Source organism: Gekko japonicus, unplaced genomic scaffold, assembly GCF_001447785.1.
Source record: "Gekko japonicus isolate JY-2015 unplaced genomic scaffold, Gekko_japonicus_V1.1 scaffold1296, whole genome shotgun sequence".
Classification (NCBI taxonomy): domain Eukaryota; kingdom Metazoa; phylum Chordata; class Lepidosauria; order Squamata; family Gekkonidae; genus Gekko; species Gekko japonicus.
In genome coordinates, this window is record NW_015173166.1 from 192754 (window position 1) to 216723 (window position 23970).

The window sequence follows — 23970 nt, forward strand, 5'->3', positions numbered from 1 at the left end:
CGAGAGGTAATCTTTTGGTGTACACCAGTTTGGTGCAGTGGTTAAGTGCACGGACTCTAACCTGGGAGAACCGGGTTTGATTCCCCACTCCTCCACTTGCACCTGGCTGGATGACCTTGGGCAAGCCGTAGTTCTGATAAGAGCTGTTCTTGAAAAAAAGAGCAGTTTCTGTCAAGAGCTCTCTCAGCCCCACCTACCTCACAAGGTGTCTGTTGTGGGGAGGGGAAGGGAAAGGAGATTGTAAGCTGCTCTGAGACTCCTTTGGGTAGTGAAGGGCGGGGTATACATCCAATCTCTTCGAGAAACTTGACTGCTTCCAGATAGGGCTACAAAAACAAACGTGCTCGCCCTACAGCAGCAGCAAACAGCACTGCTAGGGTTGCAGGGAGAACAGCATCCACATGCCATCCCCATCCCACTTGTTCTGCTTTCACGCCTGAGCATTGTGCGGCCCCTCCCCTCCAGCCTGTAACCCCCACTTTAAAATCCCCATGTGGAAGCAGCCCTTGCCTGGCAATTTGCTTTTCGGGGAGAGCCTCCCTGATTACCTACCAAGGACCTGGGGAGGCAGGAACAACCAACTAGGTTGGAAACCAGCATGGGAGGAGCAAAAGATCGGAATACTTTTTATCTTTTGCAAGAACAGAGGGCCCAGAATTGAGGGGTGCAATTCTAGTTCGCCTTCTCGGGGTGCACCCTGGATAATGCTAAACAGCTAGAACTTCTGGCTGCCAGACAATCATAGGATCTCCTGGCTACACTACACACATGGAAACAATCTACCAATCAAACAGTTGTTTTCAGGACTTCTTGACAAGGGGTATAGGAGACTGAATCCCAATCTCACAAACGACTACTGAGGGTATCAGCAAGTCAAAATGCCAATACTTGTCGTGAAACTGGCCAATAAAACAGACCCAGAATGGAGAAGGAAAAGCTGCCTTATACAGAGTCAGACCTTTTGGTACATCGAGGTCAGTACTCTTTTTTCGGACTGGCAGCAGCTCTGCAAGGGTCTCAAGATGAGGTCTTTCCCATCACCTTCAACCTGATCCTTATAATTGGAGAAGCCGAGAACTGAACTTGGGGACTTCAGCGAACGAAACGCTGAGCAACAGCCTCTCCCATGAATTAGCAGTTTTACACCTATTCTTAAAGGGATTCAGAAAAAAAATGCTTTATGTTGCACTTAACTTCCATGGTGAAATTTCCCACCATTCAATTCAAAGCTCAACTACGGTATTAGTGCTGAGCAGCCCTAAGCACCCTTAAATAAAGATATACGCTGTAAGTCACTGGAAGAAAACTTTAAGGAAAGACAGAATAATAAATAAAGGGTGTGGGGGTAGGGAGAAGTAGATGATCTGAGCACTTCTGTTACACCATTAAAAAAAATGAAAGCTCAACAGGCAATCAAGGTTAACAGAGTTCCTGGCAGAGATATCTTCCTCAATAAGTTTCCTGTGGCACCTTAAAAATAAAAAAGGAACAAAAGAGGAGTGATTGTATTTCAGGAAGCAGGTTAGGTGGTGGTACCCCTAAAGGACCGGGGGAGATATTCTGACTCCATTAGCTCATATGAAATTATATGTTCCATCAACAGGTACAATGCCATAGACTCCACCCTCCAAACCAGCCATTTTCTCCTGGGGAACCATTGTTGCCAATCTCCAGGTGAGGGCTGGAGATCACTCAGCATTACAACTGCTTTTCAGATGGCAGAGATCAGCTCCCCTGGGGAAAATGGTGGGCTCTGTGTCATTATATCCTGCTGAGGTTGCTTCTCCTCACCACTGAGGAGGAGAAAGACTACTTTTCCTAGGTAGAGTCTCCAGGCGTGGTGGGGAGATAGAAAGCTGAAGTCAGAGGGGTAGATAACTATGTTGATGGCTGGCTGGGAAGGAGACAGAGTTGCTACCTCCAAGACAGGCACAATGCCATAGACTCTGCCCTCCAAACCAGCCATTTCCTCGAGAACCACTGTTGCCAATCTCCAGGGGAGGGCTGGGGAATCACTCAGAGTTACAACTGCTCTTCAGATGGCAGAGACCAGTTCCCCTGGAGAAAACAGTAAACTCTGTGTCATTATACCATGCTGGGGTTGCCACAGCAAATTGGCGCTGAGTGCCCAAGGCCAGGGAACCCGTCCAGGGCCTCTTTCTAGAGCTCACTGTATTTATTTCCACAACAGGCCTTATTCCTAGTTATTTAGAATTGTATTATTTATAGCTGTAAGCCACGCTCAGCCTGTTCGCAGGAAGGGTGGAATATAAATTTAAAAAATCTTTATATAAATATCTCAACACTTAAGTGAGCCATATGCAATCTTAAAGTACAATCTCAATTACATCCTTCACAAAACAGACTAACTTGCAAGCTGCAGGTGCTTGCAGCATCAGGAGATCGTAACCCGTGACTAGTTATTCCTAAAGCTCAAAAACTTCAGTCCGGCAAGGCTCTCAGGAATGTGGAACAGCCTGAAAGGTTAATTCATTCAACCTTGCTCAACTAGTGGTAAGCAGATGTATAAGGGGATGCCATAAGGCGTAAGCATTAATCTTACCACAGGCCAAATAAGCAGCGAGCCTGCTGTTTGGAAGAAAGCAGTGCAAGCCAGCCTGCCTTGACTTGAGATCACAGCCAGAACAGCCCCCAATGCTTCCAGTCTAAGCAATTTTATTGAACTGGATTGGGTCCCCCCCCCCGCCATTCCCTGGAGCTATTGTAGTGGGGTCACTCACATGCGCTGTTTCAAATTGCTTTGTCTGCTCCAACTCCACTTACTCGAGGGACCCCTGACCTTTCTGAGCCTGTGGGCACCTTGAGAATTCCAACAGTGTGGTGGATGCAGCCACAAAATGGCTGCACAAAGGGTTAGAGTTAGCCCTACAATGGCTGCCGCAGCTTACGACGAGTCATAGAAAAACTCCTTGTGCTATGGTGGCAGCTGCTGCTAAAGCAACATTTAAAAAAACATGCATGGCCTATCAAACCTCCACTGGCCAATAAAAAGCCTTGCTGGGCAAAAGCTCCACTGGCCCTGCCCACTTTATATAAACATACAGCAGATGCCAGGAAAGGGGTCAGAAGGTTCTACGGCACCCGTGAGCACCATGTTGGGGCTTCTGGGTTTACTCCATTTTCTCCCTTTCTGCCCCCTTCCCTGTAGAGGGCTGACACTGTTTGGAGATTTTGCATGGGATCGTATGCATTGCTGCATATAGTTGGTTTTTCTTCAAGGTACATGATAGAGCAGCTATACCGGCAGGAGTTTTAGAACATGGATCACACTGCAGCAAAAAGGCACAGAAAATGCATTATCAGGCAGCCACAAATGTTTGGACTCCACTCTTCTGTGTTCAGTTCACCAAGTAGTGGGTGGAAAAGATGACCACAGGTGTGCTTGAATTCTGACGCCTCCTTGTTTTTTTGTCAATTTTCATAGAGCTGGGCTCCTTTGCTCCCTGGAAGTTTTTCATTAACAGCCACTCAGAGGTCCATAATGGAGGAAAAGTTCCTGGGGAAAATTGTTTGCCTGCCACTGCTGCCCTTTATGTTGAACTGCAAGAGAATTTTGGTGCGCATCCTCTGTTGATATAGAACAATGGTGAAATCCCCACAGGCCTGGCCAGTGGTCTACATGAACAGAATGGGCTGCTACAACACATTCTAGAATCCAATACGAATGTTCAAGGTGCTGACTAGTAATTGTGGAAAGGGTTACCCAAAGGTAGAAGAATAAAAGTCAGTGCCTTAAATGAAGGTATTATCGAGGCATGTGAAGGGAAAATCCCAGAAATCATACGAAGAAGGGGAAAGCTTGTAAAAAACTGCATGTGAAACATCCAGGCAAAATGACAATCAAGGCAAATAAAATTCTCAGTGATTTGTCATAGCATCCAAGCCTATAATAGGATTTCTCTTTTTTTAAAGAGAGTCTTTGTATTACGATGGTCAGAGGCACATCACAAACAGTAAATTCTATATATATTATCTCAAGGTTGAATCCATATACTGGAATCAAATTATAAGATATTTTATTAGGCGAAGAGTGAAGAACAAGTAAGTGTGTCTGCTGAGATGAAGTGCTAACCACAGGGCACATACAGGGTTAGTGACAGAACTGCTAATGCAGCAAAAAAATTGGTAAGCCAAGCTCCAGCCCTGGATGCTGTGCCATACCTCACATTATCAGGACTTCCATTTTACGCACACCAGCTAACCAAATCCTACAGTTTGCTCAGTTCTCTAACTACTGAACATTTTGCAGTCTCAAATTTCTTCTGATGCTTGGAGCACACAAGTAGCTACTGCATTTGCCAAAACAAAGAACACCATGAATGTACAACTACCCTGAATATAAGATTACCCCCCTGAAAACATTATACACAAAAGGTTTGATATCATATGTAACTGTGATTTGTATGTAAATCTGAGCAAGCCCCTTAACCTGCTTTTCGGATATTAGCTACTAGCCCACACTCCTACAAAACTATGGGTACTGAATTTTCTGTTCACTGTTCTGTTCACTGTTCTTGCATGTCAACAGCGAGGAGATAAAATGAAAACCATATTTAGAAGCAAAATACAAGCTGGGCCAAGTGTCACCTTCGCTACAGATTCACAAGGTAGCTTTGGAAGACTTAGTCATGGGGCTGGTTAAAGAACCAATGTACAAAGGAAAAGCAAGATCTTGCTATGCATGGATATACGAATGAATGACGTTTGCGGGCACCTGAATGATACGGCAGCCTCCCTCACCAAGGATGTCTAAGCCATTAAATAACACTCTGAAGAGTGCATCAGAAACAGACGTTACGCTTCAGAGAGCAGCTGTGTTGGTTTGCAGTAGAAGAGCTAGGTTCGAGCCCAGTAGCACCTTAGAAACCAACAAGATTTTCTGGGTACAAGCCTTTGAGAGTCAAAGCTCTCTTTGGAGCTTGTTAAGAACATAAGAGAAGCCATGTTGGATCAGGCCAATGGCCCATCCAGTCCAACACTTTGTGTCACACAGTGGCCAAAACCCAGGTGCCATCAGGAGGTCCACCAGCAGGGCTAGAACTCCAGAAGCCCTCCCACTGTTGCCCCCCCCAAGCACCAAGAATACAGAGCATCACTGTCCCAGACACAGTGCTCCCTCTATACTTTGTGGCTAATAGCCACAGCTGGACCATATGTTATGATGCTCCATATGTTTATGTTGGTCTCTGAGGTGCTACTGAACTCAAATCATACACTGTTAAGATATCTTGCAGAAAGCACAAGGGAAGGTCAATTTTACTACCCCCGAACTTTTGCATTACAGTATGTCCCCAGAACGGTTAGCAAGGCATCGCTTATGGGTTTCACTATGCATTATATGTAAATGTAACACCACTCGCTAAAAAGGGAAATACATACCTGGTCAAGTTTGCTACACAGACAAGCAGGCAACAGCTCTATTAAAGCCAAGAAATTATTTGCTTTGCATGGGTCACACACACACACACACACACACACACACACACACACTCTCTTTACCTGCTAGACTGTGACTGATCGCTGTGAGAATTAACTGCAAAAATGAAAAATGCTGTTTTATAATCAGAACAGAAACATGGGTCTGCAAAGCTCAGCAACAGCCCCAACACAGAAGCAGCCTTGCCTTGGGGAGCAGATTGGACGGATTTGTCACAGAATTCAACTTGGATCTGAAACCTGTAATTCCACATCTGCCTGCCCGGCTGAGAAGGCCGATGCCATCTGGTTTACAAGGCCACACGCGTCGGTGGCTGTACTCGGAAGGAGCGGCTTCCAGCCTCAAAGTGACAGCAGCCTCCCCACCAAGTCCATCTGACACTAATTACCCTGGAGAGTGTGCAAGATGTGTTGGTAAATGCCTGGCAAAAGTCAGACAGAATTAGCTAATAAAGGTCAAATTAGTCTCAGACCTTTGTGACACAATTTGTCCCAGAACCGTCAGCAATGTGGTGTATGCACAGGTAATGTGAGCATCTTCCAGCTCCAAAATAAGGCAGAAACCTGCATAGCTTCGGATTAGTTTAGAGATGTGGAGCATACAAATAACATGGGCATATAGCATTCCACATGGCTCAGCAGCATTCCACATGGCTCAGCATCTTGTTTGAAGAGTTTTACCCAACCATTAGTCTCCTCATATGCAGCATTTGTGTATCAGTGATCTATGGGCCCAGAAGGATGCTACACTGGCACATTAACACTGAACATGAAAGGTGAGTGAAAGGGTTGAAGAAGAAGAGACTCCCTTCACTTGGAGTTTCAGAGTCGCTTACAATCTCCTTTCTCTTCCCCTCCCCACAACAGATACCCTGTGAGGTAGGTGGGGCTGAGAAAGCTTTGAGAGAACTACCCTTTCAAGGACAGCTCTGACAGAACTATGGCTTGCCCAAGGTCATCCAGCAGCTGCATGTGGAGGAGTGGGGAATCAAGCCCGGTTCTCCCAGATTAGAGTCCACGCTCCTAGCCACTATACCAAACCACTACATCAAAGAACCCTTTACAACAACAGTCCATGTGGAACCCGGCATATGAAAGTGCAATTTGCACATGCTGTGGGGAGATCCCCATTTTGAAGGTTTTCTAAAGATCATTTTTGTTGGATTCTGCTGCATTGTCTCATTCCATTATCTACTAATGGGAGCGGAGTATAAACACACGTGCTCTTGAGCATATAACATGGTTACCTGGCTATGACAGTGAAGTTGCCCAACTTACAGCCCGGAATGAACACTTTGCATTATGTAAAAGATACTGCTAAGCTGAATAACTTCATTCACATACAAATGATTGGCTGAAATTCAACTGATGAATAATTCAGTGTTTTAGCTGCCTCCATTTCCCGACCCCAATGCATTTCTTTCAGCTTACCAAGCACATTGACAACTTTTTACATGCAAACGCATTTAATAAACAGTCTAATGTCATTTGTAGCAATTCGTACAATGTATAGGTTTTACAGAGATTTTGGACAGCGAGAAGCATCTCGGTATACAAGTTCCAGTTCTCCTCATTACCCCCTCCACTCCTTATGAACACAAATAGGCACCCGGCTTACTTTTTTTTTTTAAAGACAATCTTTTGGCATTTCTAAGGACAACAAACCTGGCCTACAGAACCTTTACAGAAGCCTCCACACAATTTCTTCCACACAGGTCGTCTGATGACGCTTGCTTGTCTTAAGATACTGAAACTGGCATGGGGGGAGGCTCTTCCTATGTGGAAGACCTCTGAAAATAGCTGCATGTGCAGCCCTGCAGGGCATGAAAGAGATCACCACAGTAGTTGCATTATGTGGCACATTCACACAAATCATTCTTGAAGCCATAGCTTCCTCTTACTCGATACCACAAGCACAGACAGGAGCTTTTGCAGTGCATGCTCAGGGGCCCATATGGCAGGACCTGAGGAAATGAACAGCAGACTCAGAAGACCTGTCTACATTGACACCGAGGCCTCTAGGCTGGAATCATGGAACAGTTCTAAGGACATTACCGCTGTCGAGACAGGGCTGGAAAGAATGCCCTGAGCGCCTAGTGGTTCACCCACATCTCAAAATTAACATCCCCTGGCATTCTATGTTAAAGGGGATGCAACTGTGAAAAATCAGAACTGAAGTATTGGAACGCATCGTTATAAATGCCTACTTGGTCTCTCTCTACCTGGGATCTTTGCCCCAGCACACTCATGAGAGTGAAAACGCTACGCAAAATACAAAAGACGCAACAAATGTTACGCGCACGTTTTCATCTAGGTGACCTGTAGGTAAAAATAAAACTTCTATTTCTGTGAAACAACAAACAAAAAAAGGCCCCTTTGGGTGATTTCCCCATCCCCGGTGGAGCTCTCAAGCAAGGGGGAAAAAATAAGTTTGCCGGCAACGCATGTTTCTCCCCCGAAGTATTTGTAAAATATACTTTTATTGTCGAGCAGTTACTCAGGATACAAGCGGTGCTTCTCAGTCCAATGCGGGGCTACCGGAACGGTTAAAGAAACCAATGGATCTTCACGCCTGTGCCTGGCAGCCCTGGTGCAGCGTAAAACAAAGTCACTCAAAAGATAGTTTCCCAGCCTGTGAGAATGTGCTTGGTTATTAGTTACAGAGTCCCTGTGGAGCAGCAAGTTGCCGATTCAAAACAGGCGACCAGAAGACCCGACAGCGGCACACGGCAAAAAGGCAGTGCTGAAACAGACGCTCTGAATGAATGATACTCACTACTTCTTGTTTCTGGGTTTTAGCTCTTCAGCAGCGTTGCGCAGAAAGATATAGTTCTTCTTCTGCGGGTTATAGAATTCGTGTCCCTGCAAAGGTAGTCCCAGGGGAACAGGTTCAGTTTTGCAAATTTTATTTATTTATAAGTTACATTTATGAATCGTCTAATTCTCTGAGTTTCTTGGAACAATTTCATTTCTTGCTAAATATTCCACTACAGGACACCAAGTCGCCTGAAAAGCTTTTTTTGGTAATTTTCTAAATAAGGAATTACAGACTGACTCATAATTCTGCCATAAATGAAATGCTCCCAAACTTTGTTTGGCCACATTTGTAAGGTAGGGTCCTGTTTTCTCTCTGGTGATAGCTAACAGAATTAAAATTAAAATTAATCTGACCAACTGCCTAACAGAACTGCTCCTGGCAAAGCAGCTAAGTCATGTCTGGTGATTTGAAAGATTTGTGTCAGTATTATTTGCCAAAACTCTTTGATCAGTGGGCACTGCCACCAACAGTGCAAGAAATCGCCAACTTGGCCACAGTTTTCCCAACATTTTTGACCGATAGGTCTATGCAATGCAACCTAACCAGGGGTAAGTGCCATCTATTTAAGATTTTAGAAGAGTTAAAATGAACACTGAAAATCTTAGAAATAATGCTCAGTGAGCAGTCCTACCCATATTCACAGCTATGAGTATCACTACAGGAGGCTGTGATACTTACGCTGCCTTTCAATCACTCTTCTATACCTATTTTATAAAGCCTTGGTTGCTTCCACCACAGAGACAATCCTCTGTGTCATTCTCACGGCTGTGAGTGCAGACATTCACAGTGGCAACGGGGCATTCATGCTGCGGTCTCTCCTGCACTTGCTTTTCTTGCGCCCCACGGCCACCTCCCCCCCCCCATCAGAGGACTCTAAGAAACAGGCATTGATATACTATAATGATCTATTGCCATAATCTGCAAGTCCTCATTTCCATTGTTTTTAAAGAGAAGCCTCTAGTCCTTTTTGTTCAGGAGTTATGGGGAAAGGTGCAGCCTGCATTCCCCGCCCCTTTAAACTCTGCAATAAAAAGGACAGGAGACTTGTTTGTTTTTTTTGGGGGGGGGGGGAGAAGAAGAAGAGATTGGATTTATACCCCACCCTTCACTACCCAAAAGTGCCTCAGAGCGGCTTACAAACTTCTTTCCCCTCCCCTCCCCACAACAGACACCCTTGCTAGGTAGGTGGGGCTGAGAGAGCTCTGACAGAAACTGCTCTTTTTTGAGAATAGCTGTGCTAGAACTATGGCTTGCCCAAGGTCATCCAGCAGGTGCAAGTGGAGGAGTGGGGAATCAAACCCAGTTCTCCCAGATTAGAGTCCGCGCATCCAAGGCTGCCCCGAATGCAATCTCCCCAAAAGGACTGTACCAAACCAGGTTAGGAAAACTGCAGCAAAGTAGACAAATATATAAGCAACGTCATATGGGTGTTCCCCAAAAGGGCACTGCTGTAAGGAAGTCAAGGGAGAGCAAAAACATCCATGTACAAACAGCCACAGTGCTAAAATGCATCTTGCTCACTCTAAAAGAGAAAATATTTAACCTCCTCCCTCAAAATTTTATTTCCCCCCCCCCCTTTGGAACATTATTGAATTCACTGCACTCTGCAGATGTTCCCAGTTCTATTCCAATAAGGAATTCCAAGGAAGCTTGCTTATTTCAAAACTGAATAAGACCATGTGGTAAGTTTGTGTCATGACACACTGCTGCAGCACTGGGAGCTTCCTTTCTCCTAGTGGGCCCTTCAGTCCACTGGTGCTGCTGAATCTCTCCAAAGCTGCTCATTATGTTTTAGCCATCGCTAGCTCACCTTTGACCAGTCATAACTGGAAGCGTATGCAAAAATGTTGCCATTATGGTTGAAGCAACAGGCAGATATCGCCTGGTCCAGCTGCTCTGACGTTTTCAGCTTGGTCCGGGCATCTTTATCCCAAAAGCTGAATCTGCCGTCAGACCCTACAGTCGCAAGAGTGCCGTGGACGGGATGAAAAGCAATTTCATTTACCTTTAAAGGAACACAAATTTTCCCATTAAACAAGCAGTGGCACGATGCATACACAGTTACCATACACAATGCATGTAAACGTTTGTACGTTTCTAACCGTTTAAGGAGGAGCTAAATTAAGGTTGGGCTCTGTCAAAACTGACAAGCAGGAGAGCTGGCAGAAAAAGCAACCACCCTGGGATGGAGGACTGCAGTCCTTCCTCCCCCAAAACACCTTAGTTCTCCTGTAAAAAAGTAGGCCTGGGCCGACACACCACCACTAGCTCTGCAATTGAAACGGTCACAAAGGAGAAGGGGGGGGGCAGGGAGAGCTGCTGCTCTTGCCCCTCTTCGGCACTCCATGACTGAGGCCACTGGCACAGGCAGAGCACAAATATGGGGGTTAGGCCTGTTCTTCCAGGGTGGCTCTACCAAGCCAGTCATGGCCTCAAACCCCAGGGAAAGGAATGGTTGCTCCCCACCCCCTGCCAGAAGTCCCTTTCTCGTCCTAAACCTGGTTCCTTTTCAGCAAGGGGAGGAGCCCGTCAAAAACAGACAGCCTCTCTCTGTCCCACGCTCTTGGCTCTCCCTTCTGTTCTGCCTCTGCTGTGGGCATGGGGCTAGGGGTGGTGGGCTGGGGCACACAGGCCCGTGGTAGTGGGCATGTTGTAGCCACACAATACCATACCCCATTGCAGTGTTGCTCATTTTTCTCCACGGGACTGCTTGGAAGTCACTCGTTCTCCAGTACAAAGTAGAGACAAGCTCTCAGAATGCACTCTGGGAAGAGCGAGATCTGCTCCAGCACTCCCAGTGAGTTTTAGACACGGCCAACAATGTTCTAAGGACAGTGTTCCAGGCTAGCCCGATCTCTTCGGATCTTGGAAGCTAAGTGGGGTTGGCCCTGACTAGTATTTATTTTTTTTTTTTATTTACACATGCGACTTCTATACCGCTCATAACCCCTAATGGGTCTCAGAGTGGTTTACATACTTACTACTATACAGTAGTGATTGAACCTACCTAGGGCCACATTTCACAAGGGGAGGGACTTCCCTATCGACACCCTGTTGGCAGCGCTTCTTCCCTTCTCCCGGCGGGCTCCGAATGTTATTGTTGTTCTTCCAGGCCTCTTTCTGGCTGCCCGGCGACCTTCTCCCGGAGGCTGGTGTTTTTGCGCGCAAACGTTCTTCCGGCTGCAGCTTCCGGCTCACGTCCTTCCGGTTCCAGCCGTGCTGCGCCGTCCCTGCGTCTGCTTCGCCTGCGTCTCGCGTCCTTGCGTTTGCTCCGCCTTCCGTCAGGTCTGGTCGTCCGGGATTCAGCCGCCATTGTTGTTTTCGCCACTGCCGTCTTCACCTCCGTTGCTGCTGCCAACACTCCTGGCACGGAACCAGGAGGTGGGTGCCCCCTGCCACCTAGGGCAGGTACCCATTTATCTATGTATATGGATGGGATACCTCCAAGGAATACCAGGGTCATGATGCAAAGGCAGGCAATGGCAAATCACCTCTGAGCGTCTCTTGCCTTGAAAACTCCACGGGGTCATCATAAGTCAGCTGGGACCTGAGAACACTATTTACCACCAACAGTGTTCTAGAAGCCAACTGAGTCCCACAGAACTGAGATACAAGCTGAGTTGTATCTGCAAAGCTCAACAGGTCCCATTGATTAAAACAGGCTAATCATAAAGAAGAAACTTGGGGAAGTGACTATTTATATGGAGAGTTCTCTTTCAACAGCATGGAAATGGCCACATTTTGTATTCAAAAATATCCTGGGTCTCCTCCGCAGCCCACATTTCAATTACAGGTAACAGTTTTCTTCACTAATCCGTGCACACAATTGCCAGCACTAGAAGATACTTACGGCATAAATATCCTGAGGTGCAGATGTGTTTGTGCCATTGGAACGGTGACATTTGAATGTGAAGTTGTCTTTGGCACTGAAAAAAGCATGCAACCTTTAAAGTTCCATATTGCACAACACTACAGCATTAAGTATTTTTGCAAGTCAAAGTCCACATTTACTGCAAGACAAAAGCAAGCAGCTCACAACGAGTTTCAAGACACTTACGGATTTGGTGGGTTAATGTAATGAATGGCTACTCTTCCTTCGATGCTTCCAAGGGCAAACCCAGTTGGTTTGTTCACTTTGTCTTTAAAAACCGCCACACAGCGATGCTAGATGAAAAGACTGCATTTTAGACAGGTCAGTGCAGAAGTCTCCCCATTTGCTACAAGCACAGCACAGTATGAAAAATACTGAATTAAGGCCCCAGAGAACATTTGCTGATTATGAGAGCCACACGTGTTTAATGCTTTTAGATTAACTTATAGCAAAGGGTGTGGGGTGGGTGTGGATGTCAGAGCCTAAAATTTGATAATCATTTACACTTGGTTTCTTGGAAAGTATACTGCTACCTGGATACTGAAGGGGGAGAAAAACAAATGAAATGTGTGTCTCAATGGACAGTATGAGCATTCAGTAGTCGCTTAAAAGGACCAGGTGCAATGTTCCCTCTAATTTTTTCCTCCCTACTGAGCGGAGCAGTTCCCATCCTGAGCAGAATATAACTGCCGTAATCTTAAAATGGACAATGGCCAGTGCAAGACCCTGTGCGGCTCCAGACTGCTGCTGAGTGGGGCTTCCTGTGTTAATGAGCGGCCGCTCACACACACAGCTTAGAGGGAACACTGACCAGGTGGAAAGACATTATTGTAGGAGTACATCTTTTATAACAGTATTTGCAACTACAAGAACCAGAGAATTTTAGTGGGGGAAAATGTGACTGATAGTTATGATTTACACCAGTTGGTAATTAAATTATGAGCTACAGTGAAGTAACAGAATTTTGATTTGATTTATTAGACTTCTATCCCGCCCTCCTGGCTGAAGCTGGGATTTCTAATAAAGAATTCTGCCAACCGTGTTCAAAAACATTCAATTTTTTGGACCCCTCTCACAAGAGTACTTTGAATTCTCTCAAGTCAAAAGGAAGACAGCAACTGATGTGTTCCTGCATTTTGTTTCTGCTTCCTGGCAGAATTATTTGTGCAAACAGCTTTTAGAATGTGGCCTATTATATTAAAATATTTCAAATAAAAAGGTCAAAATATTTCTATTGCATAAAAAGGTCAATAATATATTTTGAGTTTTAACAAAACTTGTATTGCTTCCTCCATAATTCCCTGTCCCATTTAAAAAAACGACAACAATGGTCCAGTTTCCAAAAACAAAAGAGACTAATTCTTAAGTTCGGATATTACCTGATGTTTAAGCGGAGAGTCTATTCTTCTAAATTCTGAAGGCTGATTCTCTAACTGATAAACTATCAAACCTCTCTCTGCAGTAGCCACAACAGCCATAGGGTATACCTGGGGGGGAGAAAATTCCAGTGAAGAGAACACTTTCGATAATCACCTGAACCAAAAATTAACTGGTAGAACACAATGCAAAGGGTAATTTGATTTGAAAAGGCAACTCCAGGAAGCTTTTAATTCACAACAGTTTCACCGCAGAAAATGGGAAACCTCTTCTCTACAGGCTAATTATTATGCAACCTTCACTTGCTCAGTGTTGTGGATGACACATAGCCTTCTTACGACAGCAACACTGATTACAAAGGAAAAAATGCTGTACTAATGGAAAAACAGCACACTTTCTAGCAAATCTAAAGCTGAAGGCTTCCGACTAAAGAGCCGCATTAAACACCCAGGAGTGTCCCTGTGCCTTACCACCTACAGCCAGTGCCCGCCGCACAAATAAGTCGAACAAATTGAGCTGGTGAGAATACCATCAAGACTGTAGTACTGCGAACCTGAAACCTCTGCTCTCGCACTTTATTAGAACATGTTCCAGCACTTTAGGGTTTTTAAATGAAGTGTCATGTTATTTTATGATGATGTTATTTGTGACTGTTTTAAGTATATTTATATAAATTTTACGTAAGCCGCCCTGAGCCTGCCTCGGCGGGGAGGGTGGGGTATAAACTGAATGAATGAATGAATAAATGAATGAATGAATGAATGAATAAATAAATAAATAAAAACTAGTTTATTTACCACATCAGCACAGTAACACCGCTCGGGCAACTGCAGCGTCATCATTGGAGTTGGCGATCGCGTATCCCAAAACTCAAAACAAAACACAAAATTAAAAACATGACATTCCCCCCCCCCCCGGTGAATCCAGTATCAACAGTCCCATGTAAGTGGCGGTGTCAACGTGGCTTTGAATGGCTCTGTATCCTTAATGCAGACCACCTCCTGAAAGTCCATGTATTGGACATGGTAGACTTTGACTCAGATGTCACCTCAAAGAAACTCGAGAGACTAAAAAACACGACTACCCACCAGATTCTATCAAAAGCGCCATTCTCAGCCTTCGTATTTACACCATGGTTTTCACAGAACATTTCATACACAAGTTATATTAAACCCCTTATTCCAGGAACTCTGTATAAGTGAGACCAGAATTATCATTACACCACAGAATGAGGTGCAAGGGGCAGGATGGGTAGCCAGTGCCTTGCTTAAAGCAAGCACAGAGCTGAACTGTGGTCTGAACTGGAGACTTCCAGGTTGTACTTCACCACCTTAACCACTATGTCATAAATAACAGCCCACCCCCTTTTATTTATTAATTACACCCTTTTGACTCACCCTGCCTTCAAGGTGCTCAGGATGGCATACACTGGTTCTCCCCTCCTCCTCCTCCTCTATTTTATCCCCTTCAATCCAATGAGGTAGGTTAGGCAGAGAGCGAATAACTGGCCCAAAGACACCACCATGATTTCCTTGGCGAGTGGGGATTTGAACCCTGGTCTCCTATGCCCTAGCCCAACACTCAAACCACTATACTACACTGGATGCGATGCAGAAAATATTTACAATCTTGCCTGGAACACAAATAACACAGCTTACCTTGAGTGTTTTATCCCAGCTTCCAGTCATTACACAGCTATAATTTGGTGCTTTAATCCAGTGGACAGTCTTAACAGGCGCTTCATGCTGAACAATAAGAAATGTTTTAAAAGGTGATTAGCATATTTAATTGGTAGTCACTGGAAATCTTCCCAAGGACTGAATATGAAATATGAAAATGACTGGATTATGAAAATCTGGCAGTTGATGAAATTACTAAAACTGACAGAATTGGTAGAACTGGGAGATGGGAAGGCAACCCCCCCCCCCAAAAAAAACACCCTCTCTTTGACCAGTGCCAACCTTTTATAGGTTTTGGACTGGAGGGGGGGGAAACTTTGTTTTTCACTTTTGACTTATGCAGTTCTGCAACACTGTGTTTTAAGGATAAACTCTTTCAGTAGTATTGAAGGGGTAATTATAGGCTAAAAGTACATTCATTCCGGTATTGAATGTGAAGAACCTATTGCTGTGCAAGTAGCTCTGTGGTAAATTTCTAAGTTTATAATTTTATGCCATTAAAAGGTTATTGAAATGAATGAAGTGTGAGGCTCAGTATGCATTTTATATTTCGCCTGCCATAGAGGGAGGAGGGGGAGGGGGAGAGGGGTGTGAAAACCAAATGCTTTCATTTTCCTAAATGCTTTGATGTATCAGACACTGTGTCACAGAGACCTGTTGTTTTGTTTTATTTCTGTAGAGGGGTACGTGCTTAGTGTGTGTGTGGGGTATTTGACTTATTTCTGGCGGGCATATGCTGTGGGGTGCTTGGGTCCTGATCTTTAGTGCCTTTGCTTGAACACAATATATCTGCAATCTTTGTGCTTTCACCTTCAGTCCTAACAAAGTTCGTGTCCAGTATGGTATCTGTCTCAATAAACTTAACTTTCTTTGAAGTGAGTGGTGTGGAGAACTGATTTAAGCAGGATTCTGACATGAAGTTTATAAGGAGAATTTAAAGGCGATTTTGGTTAAATATAAGGGGAAAGTATTTGTTAGCTGAGTCAATCATCAACCAAAAGGAGACGAGACTTGGAAGGACAGCAATGAAGGAAGTAGAAAAGATCCTTAAGTGTAGGTAAGTGTCACTGAAAACCAAGGTCAAGATAATTCATACTATGGTATTCCCTGTTACTCTGTATGGATGTGAAAAACAGATGAAGAAGGTTTATAAGAAGAAAGCTGATTCATTTGATATGTGGTGTTGGAGAATTTTACGGATTCCGTGGACTACCAAAAAGACACATAAGTGGTTTCTAGATCAAACCAAGCCTGAACTCTCTACAGAAGCTAAAACGACTGAACTGAGGATATTGTACTTTGATCACATTCTGAGAAGACCAGACTCACTGGAAAAGACAATAATGCTAGGAAAAGTCGAAAGCAGCTGAAAAAGAGGAAGACCCAACATGAGACTGACAAAGTCGGCTTTTGCTCAAAGGAAGCAGAACCAACGGTTCTAAGATACAGTGTTAGGAAGACAGCCACAACATGGTCAAGATATAGGCACAGCTGAACATACTTTTCTTCATATTACTTATCAAGACCAATATATTTTATCAGAAGCACTGTTGCAAAGATCAGAAATAAACATTTCATTTCAGAGGAAGGACATGTGTGGAGGCTGAAAACAGATTAAAATTCTCGACACTACAAGAAAACCTTACAAAATTCTTTGAAGATGTCTCTGAACAGCACTTTGATTATCCTTGGAACTCATACCTGTGCAATTTGTATTGCCTGGTTACTGTTGAGGTCCCACATCTTGGCAGTTTTATCACAAGAGGCTGTAAACACTTTACTCCCATCCTGGAGGGGGGGGGGGAAGCCAAAAACAGAACAAGTGTAAGAACAGCTCTGATGGATCAGGTGAAAAGGTCCATCTAGTCCAGCCTCCCATTTCTCATAGTGACCAACCAGAGAGCCCCAGGAAACCACAAGCAGGGCATGAATACACTAGCCCTCCATTGTAACTGTTAGCAGTAAAGCCATATTTGAGTCTAGTAGGACCTTAGGGACTAACAAGATTTTTTGGGAGGTATAAGCTTCTGAGACGAAGGGAGCTTTGACTCCTGAAAGGTTATTCCTCTAAAGCTATTGGTCTCTTAAGGTGCTCCTGGACTTGAATCTAGCTGTTCTACTGCAGATCAACATGGCTACCCTCTGGAACCATCCTCATCAGTGTTCCCTCTAAGCTGAGTTAGTGCGAGCTAGCTCACAGTTTTTTAGCCTCCAGCTCACACATTTTTGTCTTAGCTCAGGAAGGATGGCTCCAGAGCAAACTAACTGATGCAGCAGTCAAATCGCTCGCTCACAACTTTAATGCCAGTGGCTCACAAAGAAGAAGTTTTGCTCACAAGACTCCACAGCTTAGAGGGAACATTGATCCTCATGGTTCGTGGTACACGGTCTCAGTACAAAGAGCCATTGATAGACCTTTCCTCCATCCGTTTGTCTAAATGCCTTTTAAAGCCATTTAAACTAACTGTCACCATACCTTGTGGCACTGAATTTGACTGTTGTTCCTTGCTGGGTCGACAGCAGCTATGGAAATGATTTAGATCAAACGTGGTGTGTGTGTGTGTGTATTGTAAATGTCTCTTCCCATGGCAACAATCTTCAGACCTGTTCCCCCAGCCCCGACTGGTTTGCAGAGGGAGAAAAAAACCCCCTCCCAGCGCATTTTGTTTGGCACTTAGCCAGTACTACACCAGCTCAATTGTAATAGCATAACACACTCACAGCATAAAGTACACATCAAACATATTTTGCACAAACAACAGACAAACTAATATAGTTCCAGAGGGCTGCCATGTTAATCTGCAGTAGAACAGCTAGATTCAAGCCCAGTAGCACCTCATTCACCAACAAGATCTTTGGGGTAGCCCTGACCAATGTTCCCTCTAAGCTGAGTTAGTGTGAGCTAGCTCATAGTTTTTTAGCCTCCAGCTCACACATTTTTGTCTTGGCTCAGGAAGGCTGGCTCCAGAGCAAACTAATTTATGCGTAGCCAAATCGCTTGCTCACAACTTTAATGCTAGTAGCTCACAAAGTAGAATTTTTGCTCACAAGACTCCACAGCTTAGAGGGAACATTGGCCCTGACCTGGGTAGCCAGGCAAGCCCAGTCTTCTCAGATCTCGGAAGCTAAGCAGGACCGACCCTGGCAAGTATTTGGAAGGGAGACCTCCAAGGAACACCAGGGCTCAGGACGCAGAGGCAGGCTATGTGAAACACCCAAGACCCACTAGAGGTCACCAGAAGTTGCCAGTACTTCCATGCATGTGCACGCACACGGACAAAAGATTTTTTTGGGGGTATAAGCTTTTGAGAGTCAAGGCTCCCTTTGTCAGATATGGCTGACAAAATCTCATACGACTCTCCAAATCTCATACCCCAAAAATCTAGTTGTCTCTAAGCTGCCACTGGACTCAAATCTAGATAAATTAATATGTAATCTATCACTTAGCCACTAAATGTATCTACACTCAAACTAGTGACAATATTGAGAAGGGCTGCTTAACCTTCTTGACTTGTGAAGTATTGCTTCTGGCTTTAAATGGACATGTGCTTAAAAACTACAACAGGAAGACATAATGCCAACTAGAAAGCCAAAGTTTAAGGCAATGGCTTCGAATCCCTGCCCCCTCCTCCCCCAGTATATTCAATATGTTTACAATATGTTTCTTGTAAAATAAAGGGACATACGTCACTCCAACAAACGTCTAACACAGGCCCTGTGTGCATCTGCTGTGCTTTTGGAATAGTCTGCCCATTGTCCTGGACTTCCCAACAACGAACCTAAAATGTAAGGGGGGGAAAAATAATTCTGAATCACCAACATACCACTTTAATGTATACAAGCTTTTGCACTATTTGCCTTTAAAACATCCTTCATGACTCCCATTTTGCACAAAGGCAACAGTCAGCGCTGGCCTCTTAATACATCCCTGCTCTAGCTGGAATTTTAACTTTAATTTCACACTAAGATCCAGTGTGGCCCAAAAGCTAGAGTGCTGAACCTTATTCACTGGGCCATGGCGGCTCTCACAGCACTGTTCTTAAGTATGCCAAGACGGCATCAGGTGTCCCAAAAACACAAAATTAAAGAAGCCTGCCATGAAGTAAACTCAGGCCTATGAAAGTCATGCAGCAATAAATGTATTTCAAAGATGCTGAAGGATTCTTGACCGTGTTATAAGTAAATGGGCTGCCTGACTCCATGCATTCTTACTCAGAAGAAAGTCCTACAGTGCTGAAAAGGGTCTTTCTTCCCAGTTTAAGCATGGGCTCTTCCCTGACATGACTGCTCTTCTGAAGTTTCCCTACTTATACAATTTCGGCAGACAAACACATAAATTAGTGTAGGTGACCTTTCACTCTGTTATATTAGAATCTGCAAGTTGAGGATAAAAGTATTCTAATTAGGGTCCCTTTAGTTTGCAACTCAAATTTTCTCCCTGTCTACAGTTTTGCCTCATTTTTAATAAGTTCTTTAGAGTAGCAAGTAACAATACTATTAAAAGCAAGTTTAGAAACTGTCTGCATTTCTAATTGTCCATACAACGTTGCAAATTCAGTTCCTCCAACAGAGGCGGTGAGAGGCAGCCGCCTTTGCTATCATTAAAATAAATGGTCACCACATTTTGCCCCAAACAAATTTTGCTATGTAAGAGGACTGCATCACATGCCTGCTATTGTATAACCTGCTTTCATTTGTTACTTACATCATTTGCCCACGATCCTGCAATAAGGAAATTACCCGGCAATGTTGGTGGACTGAAAGCCAAGCAACCAATGCTGTCATCAGGAGGAGAAGTAACTTCAATGTCCTGGAACACAAGTCAGAGTATTCTATATGCGCAGCTACTGAAACTGTAATTCTGACAATAATGACAGAGGTTCAAAACTTCCAACAGAAAGAAATGCAGAAAATCAAGCCAACCCCACTGTAAATCACCCTGCATGGCACAGTTTTCCTTGACATTATCTTCTAAACATGAAGACACTATATAAATGTTCGTGCCCAGTACTCTTTGCAAAGGGGAGATTAGGTCTCTTCCCAGGTGAGCAATGACTAAATACCTTCATTGGATTGTGGTTATCCGTAGCAGTGCTGCCAAACATGCTGGTGCCTCCCGTTCCAAACCCTGATGTTGACCCAAACAAACTCATATTGGCCCTGTGAACAACAAAGATAGACACAGAAAGTAAGCTTTGATTTTTGAGGAAAGGGTCACACAGGACGTCAAATTTTCAAAAATGTTGAAGCCATGGTGGGGGAAGAGACATGTCCCCCCATTTTTCTTGGAAAAAACAGGAGGGGGGGATATATGTCATAATGACTTCCTTATTTTGTTCCTTAGCAATGTAAAAAGCATCATTTATACCTCAGCTCGTGTATAAAGGTATATTAACTGACACATTTATACTGTTAAATACTTTCAAATTCCATAAAGGTCTACAAGCAAAATTGCAAATACTCCCATGACTAAAGCAAGAGAGAGCTGCGAACTGCTGCATCCTTTGCTGCCTTAACACACTTCACAAAGATCAGAAAAGGGGAAAATCTGTTTCATACGATTTTTTCTGCATTCCCCCAAATTCACCCTACTGAAAAAAATGGGGCCCTCAGGAAAAAAGAAACAAAGCAAAAACTCCTTTTCCCCAAATGTTCACATCTCTAGGGTCCCAGCCTCCTAGAAACTTCAGAGCAGTAGTGCTTTTAGTCGGTCGCAACATGAAAATAAACAGGAACCTTAGAGGCACCTTAAAGACAAACAAAATTGTGTTCCAGCATGAACCTTCATGGACTAAAGTCCAGTTCTTCAGATGCAATGAACTGATCCTCACTGGGCAGTTAGGAGTAGGGAAAAATAAACCAAACACAACGGGACAGAAAACACAGGATGTACCAGCTGAAGTATACTTATGTAAAATTCAGATCTAGTCAAGCAAAACACACAGATCATTCACTAGTTACACTAAACTAGTGAACACTTGTAATGGGAGGGGAAATACTGCATTTTGGAGAGGTAACTGTGTTAGTTTACAGTAGCAAATTAAAACCACACATCCAGTGGTACCTTAAAAGACTAACATTTAGTCCAGTATGAGCTTCTGTGAATCAGAGCTGACCTCATGCTCAAATAAATGTCATCAGTCTTTAAGGTATCACCGGACTTCTGGTTTAACACTTACAAGTCCTTTCAAGACATCAGACATGAGTGTGCTTCTCGCAGTATACATGGCCATCACATCCGGTGATCAGTTTGCATGCACCAAAGCTCTATGCACATGCAAAATACAGTGCCACTGTTTACAGAGCCAGTTTGGTGTAGTGGTTAGAAGAAGAGACTCTAAACTGTGAGAACCGGACTGGATTCCCCACTCCTCCACACGCAGCAGCTGGTGTGACCTCAGGTCAGTCATAAGTTCTCTCAGAGCTGTTCTTTCAAGAGATGTTCTCAAGATAACTCTCAGCCTCAACTACCTCACAGGGTGTCTGTCATGGGGAGGGGAAGGGAAGGAGATTGTAAGCCACTCTGGAGACTCCTAGTGAAGGGCAGGATGTAAATCCAATCTCCTCCTCCTCTTCGTAGACAACATGCTTATTGGGAGATGGGAGAATCACTCTCATGCTAGCTACAGAACACAGCTTGGAAAATTCCTGGAGATTTGAGCGTGATGTCTGGGGAAGGAAGCTCAGTTATAACCACAGTTTATGACCCTGCTCCAGGGAACCTGATTTCTGTAGTCTGAAAATCAGGTCAAATTCCTGGAAAACTCTAGGCGCCACCTCGGAATTGGTAACCCTACTTACAGCATGTATGTTTACTTGCCTCCCTGGCCACACATGCAGACCTGACATTTGCAGGAGGCAATAGTGAAATTTAAAAAATCCACTCATAGCTGAAGCAGGCTCCAGTCCAGGGAAACTCATACTGGAATAAAATGTATTTGGCCTTCAAGGTGCCACCAGACTGATTATTTCAGCCTTCTCCCCCACCCCCACGCCACACCACGCATCTTCCTCGCTAGAGCATGCCAGAGCCAGCCCGGGTGGGAGAACTTTCAGGCAGGAAGGCATGCGGCGCTTTCGGTCGCCCTGCTTACCCAGGAAGCGGTTCAGAGGCCACGGAAGGAAACGGCCCGCGGGCGAAGCGGGAAGCGGCAACAGCAGACAGACCCTCCCCGCCTTCTGACGTCCAGCCCTCGTTCAACGCAAACCGCCTAGCCCGGAGAGGACCAACGGAGAACAAGGCCTCGCTCCACTACGCATGCGCAGATCGGAACGCACGGAAGACACCGGCAGCCGCTCGTGGCATAAGAGCGGGCGGGGCTCAAGGCGGTGGGCGTGGCCGGCTGGCAGGCGTGAGGCTTGGTGTGGTTAAGGGGGGGGGCTTTTCCCGCCGTTCCTGTCGGCGGAAGATAAGGAGATATTTGCTCCAGCTGCGAGTCTGTTCTTGTGATTAAGGGTTACGCTGCTCGGGCGCGCGCAAGAGGGGAAAATGTTGATTTCCCACAGTGAACAAACAGCAGCGCATCCCTAAATATGTACCGCTTGCGGCAATTCTAAATAAAGGCAGTGGTCTAAAGTTAAATTTGGGCTTTGCCCGCCGTTGTGCTTTTGTTCTTTCCGAGGACTGGTGAAAAATAGCATTGTCTGAAGTGTTGGCTGGCGGTTTTTTATTATCTTGTAGTAAAACTTTATAAAGAAGAGTAATTATTCGCCGCCGGGTTTAGGAAAAATAAGAACATAAGAGACGCCAATGTTGGATCAGGCCAAAGGCCCATCCAGTCCAACACTCTGTATCACACAGTGGCCAGAAATACCAGTGCCATCAGGAGGTCCACCAGTGGGGCCAAGACATTAGAAGCCCTCCCACTGTTGACCCCCCCCCCCAGCACCAAGATGGCAGAGGGCGTGGTGGATATACGACTTTCTTTTTCCTGCCAAAAGTAACCACCGCTTATAGAGAAGAGTTTGGGCCCAAAAGACATATGAATGAAGCGGTCTTAAACTGAGTAAGATCATTGGTCCCTGTAGCTTAGTGATCGGTATTCCGGCTTGCAGCTGTTCTCTGGGGACTCATGTGAAAGGGTTCTCCCCCAACACCTGCAGACAGCAAATGCTAGGATTGTCAGAGATTGCAGCTGTGGCCTTCTGCATGCAAAGTATGTGCTCTGGCACTGAGGTACGAAGACGCTTCCTCAGAAAGTTGTGAGGACCATGTAAGAGATACAGAGAATGATTGCTGTGGGAGCAAAAAGCAGCAGAAGAGTCACTACCACATCTACCCCTGCCCTGCGTCTGTTAATAAAAGCTGTTGAGGCAGGTTTTGTGTCTCTTTCCCCCGTTTCTCACTCATTGGACCTTTCCACTTTCTTTATAAATGTTAATACGGTACAGGGATCAACTGCATCCAAGCATATAAAGACCAGGGTGTCAATCATATGGCCTGTCCAGCCTTATCCGGACTGCAAGCAACTGGTCATTTACCTTTACTGCCAGATGACAGAGGCTGTGCATTGTGTCCCTGTCTATACTGTCCCAGTGGTAATGAGTAATGGGTGATGGGAGGGTGGGCATCAGGGAGAGACTATGGAAATGCCGTAAGAGTGTTATTATTTTAAACATGTTTGTATTTTGAGTAAAAAATAATATCGGCTGCGGTCACACGCAACATTAGCCACGCAAGAGATACAGAAGACAAGCGGAGTTTCCGGTCGCGATCTCACCAGCACATCTGGGAAGCGTAGCGCTTCCGTGGCACAACTGAGGCTTCC

At 44.8% G+C, this 23970-nt stretch overlaps 1 protein-coding gene across 2 annotated transcripts; it reads right to left on the reverse strand.

Annotated features, from left to right (window-relative positions):
* Positions 1-1299: 1299 nt before the first annotated feature.
* RAE1 (ribonucleic acid export 1) lies at positions 1300-22439 on the reverse strand. 2 transcript variants are annotated; one of them, XM_015422518.1, is made up of 14 exons: positions 22297-22439; positions 20266-20362; positions 19908-20012; positions 18889-18981; positions 16904-16990; positions 15182-15268; positions 14321-14392; positions 13526-13633; positions 12333-12439; positions 12126-12201; positions 10086-10280; positions 8234-8319; positions 5521-5554; positions 1300-1470 (listed from the first exon to the last, which is right to left on the reverse strand). In XM_015422518.1, exons 2-13 carry the CDS (start codon positions 20353-20355, stop codon positions 5551-5553), a joined length of 1110 nt encoding a protein of 369 aa, XP_015278004.1. In that variant the 5' UTR covers positions 20356-20362; positions 22297-22439; the 3' UTR covers positions 1300-1470; positions 5521-5550. The 2 variants fall into 2 exon arrangements, with proteins under 2 accessions (XP_015278004.1, XP_015278005.1); XM_015422519.1 differs by lacking the exons at positions 1300-1470; positions 5521-5554 and having other exon boundaries at positions 6994-8319.
* Positions 22440-23970: the final 1531 nt, after the last annotated feature.